This window comes from Galeopterus variegatus, unplaced genomic scaffold (assembly GCF_000696425.1).
Source record: "Galeopterus variegatus unplaced genomic scaffold, G_variegatus-3.0.2 Scaffold289, whole genome shotgun sequence".
NCBI classification, from domain to species: domain Eukaryota; kingdom Metazoa; phylum Chordata; class Mammalia; order Dermoptera; family Cynocephalidae; genus Galeopterus; species Galeopterus variegatus.
Window position 1 is genome coordinate 502,508 of NW_007726400.1, and position 5,561 is coordinate 508,068.

Here is a 5,561-nt window from a genome sequence, read left to right on the forward strand (position 1 = left end):
TTTTTTTTTTTTTTTTTTTTGTGTGGTTGGTGTCCGTGTCCGGCAATGAGCCGCATCCCTCAGTTTGGCCCCCTTACCGGACCGGGGACTGGCAACGGGATCGCAACCCTCGGTGTTGCTCCCGCGCCTCGCTCAGCCAGTGAGCAGGAACCGGTCTGTATGTGGGATCCGAACCCTCGGGCGGGAGCGCCGCCGCGCTTCCCAAGCGGTGCACTATCCAGTGCGCCACCGGGCCGGCCCCAAGATTTTTTTTTTTTCCTTTACCAAAGGACTTTCCAAAGCTGAGAACAAGGAATGTATTTCAGTTCTTAACCCTTTTATCGTTCTGAATTGAGAATGTGTAGTCTACTGCTCAATATCCAACTTCACTAAATACTTTCCTGTGATATTCTTAATTTGGTTTTAACCACAAATGTTATTAGTCGTTTCCTTTCAATATGGATTTACTGGCTTTTATGCAGTTACCTTCCAGATAACTTTGTTCTGAAATTTAGATATTTTAATTTGTTTTCTGATCCATAGAGGTAATCATTCAGTGGTTTTGAACTTAACAGCTATGAGATTTTGAGCAAGTTACTTAATCTCTGTTCCAATTTCTTCTTCCTATAAAATGTTGGTAATAATAGGGCCTAACTCACAGGAGTTAAAGGAGCTAATACACCCAAAAAGCATTTAGAACAGAGCCTGACCCGTAGTTAGTGCCCAGTAAGTATCGTTCCAGTATGACTTTGGGATGCTCCTGTGCCTCTCAGCATCGGTAGGACATCAGGGAGCAGTTGCTCATCAGTAGAGGAGCATGGAGAAGATCTCTGGGCTTGGGGCGCCCCTGGCTTCTCAGGGAGAAGCACCTGTCATGTGTGCCTGTTAGGCCTCCTTTCACTGTCCCCATCTTCTCCCTGTTTTGTTACTTTTCCTGACCCCGTGCTCCTGCTAGTTTCCTTTTCTTTCTTTGCCACTAAAAATGTAGAGAAGTAAAATCAGTTTTGAACTAAGCAGAATTTTGCTTATTTTTTAATTGAAGAATTGACATTTTGTAAGTCACTTAAGTTAGTAATAAGTTGTAAATAGAATTTTTGGCTCTTAACATTTATGCAGTCTCTTTACAGATGAGCCCAGTTTCCCAGTATAGGCCAGATCTCATAAGGGCAGGAGTCAGGGTAGCATGTCAGGCAGGTAGATCTCTTGTCTGCCCTGCTACACAGTAGGTCTTTGGCAGGAGAAATGTAGGAGAGTGTGTGTTTTCTTGCACTCTTGTGCTTCTGGACATACCCTCATTCCAGGAGGAATTAGATGGAAGTGATAAGAGAAAAGTCAGGGGAAGTTTTAGGATTTTTTTTTCAGTTGAATATTCTGGTCACTGCAGGTTTTGTTTTTGTTAGAGGGGCTGCTATTTTCCTCTTTTTACTACCCACAGGTGAAATTCTGGGTAGGGAAATTACTACTTCCCCAAGAGTCTAATTTGTTAGAAATACTGTTTTCCTCAGAAAACTTTTTACCGTAGTTTTCTTTGAAAGGAGTAGAAGTCTAAATATTTTTTTCCCTCATTGAATATAATTAAGGCATAGATTTACACCTCAGGGTAACAGTATAGCTACAAGTGTGGGAAATTCATCACAACATACTTAAGGTGATAAATTAGAGCAAGTTGTTCCGGTAATATGTCCCAGATTCTGAATTTTGCCACCTGTAAAGCTTGCACAGTGAAGGACATTGTAGAAATTGGCCATGCCATTGTTCATTGACTTTTTGCCAATAAGGTCTTTTCTTTTTAACTTATACAGGTTGAATGATCCTAAAATGTCTGAAACAGAGCGCCAGTCCATGGAAAGCGAGCGTGCAGACCGCAGCCTGTTTGTCCAGGAGCTCCTTCTGTCCACTTTAGTGCGTGAAGAGAGCTCGTCCTCAGACGAGGATGAACGGGGGGAGATGGCAGATTTTGGTGCTATGGGCTGTGTAGATATTATGCCTTTAGATGTTGCTTTAGAAAACCTAAATTTAAAAGAGAGTAATAAAGGAAATGAGCCTCCACCACCTCCTCTTTGATGACATCCCAATTCGCAGACAATGTCCTCTGTGCTGTATTTGCCAATGAAAGTGGACAACAACTATCTTGGATTTGTTTGGTGATTGTAATTTCAGGTCTGTCACTCTTGTTACATTGTGTACATTCAAAAGGAAGAGAGAAAATATATATGATAATCATTTCCACTTAACTAATTTTTACTTCTAGCAGGTAAATGTAGGTAGCAGTGCAGGGGTGATCTCTGCTTCCTGTACCTTGACATGCAAAAGGCTCTCCTAATACTCCACATTCAAACTGAAGAGGAAAATTGAAATCTCTAATGAAGCTGCTGTGTGTATTTATGAATATTAATGAATAAAAACTGCTTGGATGGTTTACCTTAACTACTGCATGAGGTTTTTTGCAGCGTGCATGAGTTTTAGTGACCTTGTTATTTAAAAAATTAAATACAAGGAGTAAAACTTAAAAAAAAAAACAAAAAAAAAAACAAAGCCCAAAGCTTTCCCAAACATTATTCAATGGTTACATGACAAAGTAGCTTTTGAATAATGTCTGCCTGAATCACCTTTCTTTGTGTGCCTCCTACGCACAAAGCCAGCTCTGCAGTGGAATCTGGGGGTTGTAGCCGGGTGTGGCACTCCACCCTGTGTGACTGTCCTGTTGCCCTGTTAGTCATCTTGCCTGTGTGGAGCTCAGCCTGTCTCTTTAACTCATCTGTAGAAGACACACCAGTAAAGCTACTGTCGGAATCTGCTGCAGAGGCGTTTGTGTGCCCTAAAAACAAATCCTGTTCATGTTTGTTTAAAGTTTTTACTTTTTGTGGTTGTTTAAATTTTTTTTAATTGTTAAATATGTTTTATTCAGGTGTAGATGAATTTCATTTATTCACTGTTCTACAAAGTTAACCTGAATTATGTTGTCTTTGTTTTTAAAAAATCTCACATTCTCAATCATATTTTGCATTATTTATGTATTTGCTTTGTAGTTTGTTGATACAGTTCAGTATCGGGAGCTTTGAGGATTTGCCTTCCCAGATTTTGTCAATATATTACAACCAAATTCTTAATGCTAACTTTAGCACCTTTTATTTATTGGGTTTTTTTTCTGGCATAAAAGTAAAGCCTTTTAATTGAATCATGCCACCTGTATGCCTATATTATTAATCCTATGTGTAAAAAACATGTACAGCTCTTTGGGTTTGTTTTGGGGTTTGGAAGGGCCAGGTTATTTTTTATTTTCTGTTTCAGTTTTTGTGCATAGACTTTCACAGTAGCTCCAAGGCAGGGACAGCAGGTTTGAGGGTTAGGGGGCAGTTTTTGGAATGTAAATTTAGGACTTTTAAAAAAGGTGCGCACAGCTTCTGATAAATTTATAACTAGACTTAACCTAATCATGTCTTGTTCCAGTTCTCTTTTCTCTGAGCCCTTTTCTCGGTCTCCTCTCTTTCTCCCGTCATCCTTTTCCTTTCCTGTCTGTGTTTCTCTGTTTCTTCAACGTGACATGCATACAGATTTGAACACTCCTCTGGTGTTCTTCCGAGAACTGTGAAGTCCATGTTCATCCAAATGTAACCAAAAAAGAAGTCACCTTACATGTCTAAAAAACTGTTGCTTCTCCTCTGAATCTTCAGAGTCCAACGATTTTCGAGTATAATAGCTTTGTTTTCTTTAGTTTCTGTAATGGAAAATGTTTTACAGAAAAGTTTTACACCAGGCCTCTGGTTATACCAGAAGTCAAGTCCAGTAGAGATTTGCTTTTTTTTCCATTGGTTGTTGAAAAGTTTTCAAAAACCAGTTTTCAAGCTGTGGTCTTTTCAAACACATCTTATGCACATAAGTCACACATTTCAATAAAGCATTTTCAAGACTGTTGACCACTTGAATTTCTTTGGTGTTGGTGAATTAGCCTAACCATTACTCAGAGATTTTATATCTCTAATCCAGTATTTTTTTTTTTTAATGCTAAACATGGAGATCCTGATTTTGTGTGAATGTATTACTTTGGGGCCAATTATGTGCTTTCTCTTTTCTACACAAATTCTGGGAAAATGTGAGATCCTTCATTTTTCAACATGATTTTAGGGAACAACTGTAAGTCCATTTAGGGCAGTTTAATTTAGATGATCAGTTTAACACTTTAGAAGACCTGAAAGTTCATAAGATTCCATCTCATATAGAATACTGTATATTATTTTTTACCAGATATTTTACAAATACCTCACCTCATCCTGTATGTAATCAATAATTATGTATTATTTTAGGGTAGAAAGACACAGAATATCAATATAAAAAATATATTTAAGCCCTTCAAATTCTTGTGTCCTTTTTCTTTAGTTTCTGAATCAACATCTTATTATTGGATGTACTACTGAATAAAAATAAAGTGCAAAAGACTTTGATGGAGAGGAGACAAAATTGAAGTATATCGTTGTTTATTTTGGCTATACCTCCAAATTTGTAAGGACCAGATCCTGAGTTTTGAGAGGCTTTTGTTTTGTTGGGTTTTGAGTGTCTGTAATATGGGTTTGTAAATGTTCTACAGCGCTTGTCTTTACTTCCTGTTTGGAAATAATTTCAATCTTTTTGCTCAAGATGCTCCGGAAGGAGATTAATTTCTTGACTTAGAGAGAACCAAAAAAATTTACAGTGAAGGATAAGACCTACAGAGAATGTTTGAAACTATATTTCTTTCTATTTTTGTATAGTTTATGGAATGGAATATCCAGTATGTTTAAGAATCTCAAGGTAATCCCTGCCGAACTATAATTCTGTGAGGAATAGCCATGCACATCACTGTCCTGGATATTTAATCACAGAGAACAATGGAATTTGGAATTTGACTGAAATAGTTGAATCTGCCTCACAACTTCCTCAGATCGTTTTTCATTCATTTACTTTCCTAAAATTTGTCAGCTCTTTGAATAAGAATAGCTGAGCTTTCTTTTATGGCTGCAATCATAGGATATAATTTCTATGGTTGGCTATAGTAAAATCTTCAGATTTGTATTTAGATTGCATTGTTGTTGGGTTTTTTGTTTGTTTGTTTTTAACCCACAGAATTATAACCTAAGTTTGTTATTAACAGAATAGTGGACTCTTACTTATAATTAGATTTAGATAAAATAAGAGAAAGCACCTCTTCCTGCAGCTCCCAGAGAAATGTAGTTTAGGATAGCAGATTACATTAGTAGAAATAATAGAAGTAACTCAAAAATACATCCCATTATCCTCTCCACTCCCCTCCATTTTTTCTTCCTCATCTCAATATTTGAAATTGCAATAGTACACTAACAGATTTTCAAAGGTCACCAAGCCTTGTATTTTTTTCTGGTCTGTGAGCCACAATTGAAAAAACAGGTAAGGCAGGTCCAAAAGAGTTCTCTTGATGGGTCTAAACTTTAGGCCCCAGAACAAAGCTAGGCCCCTCACAGCAGATATTCCACTTCTGTTATATATTTTACACCATGGCTCTCGGGATAGGCACAAACTTTGAGAATTCATATCTCTATTTAAGGCAAATAAGAAAGCAGGATAAAGGG

The 5,561-nt window shown here is 37.6% G+C and overlaps 1 protein-coding gene across 1 annotated transcript in view; it reads left to right on the forward strand.

Moving 5' to 3' along the window:
• The window catches only part of LOC103585952 (E3 ubiquitin-protein ligase KCMF1-like), a 66,357-nt gene extending 62,463 nt beyond the window's left edge, over positions 1 to 3,894 (forward strand). The window contains exon 8 of the mRNA XM_008567063.1: positions 1,782 to 3,894. Within this exon, the coding sequence (XP_008565285.1) occupies positions 1,782 to 2,043 (262 nt within the window). The 3' untranslated portion in view covers positions 2,044 to 3,894. The remainder of the gene's footprint in view (positions 1 to 1,781) is intronic.
• The last annotated feature ends 1,667 nt before the right edge of the window (positions 3,895 to 5,561 follow it).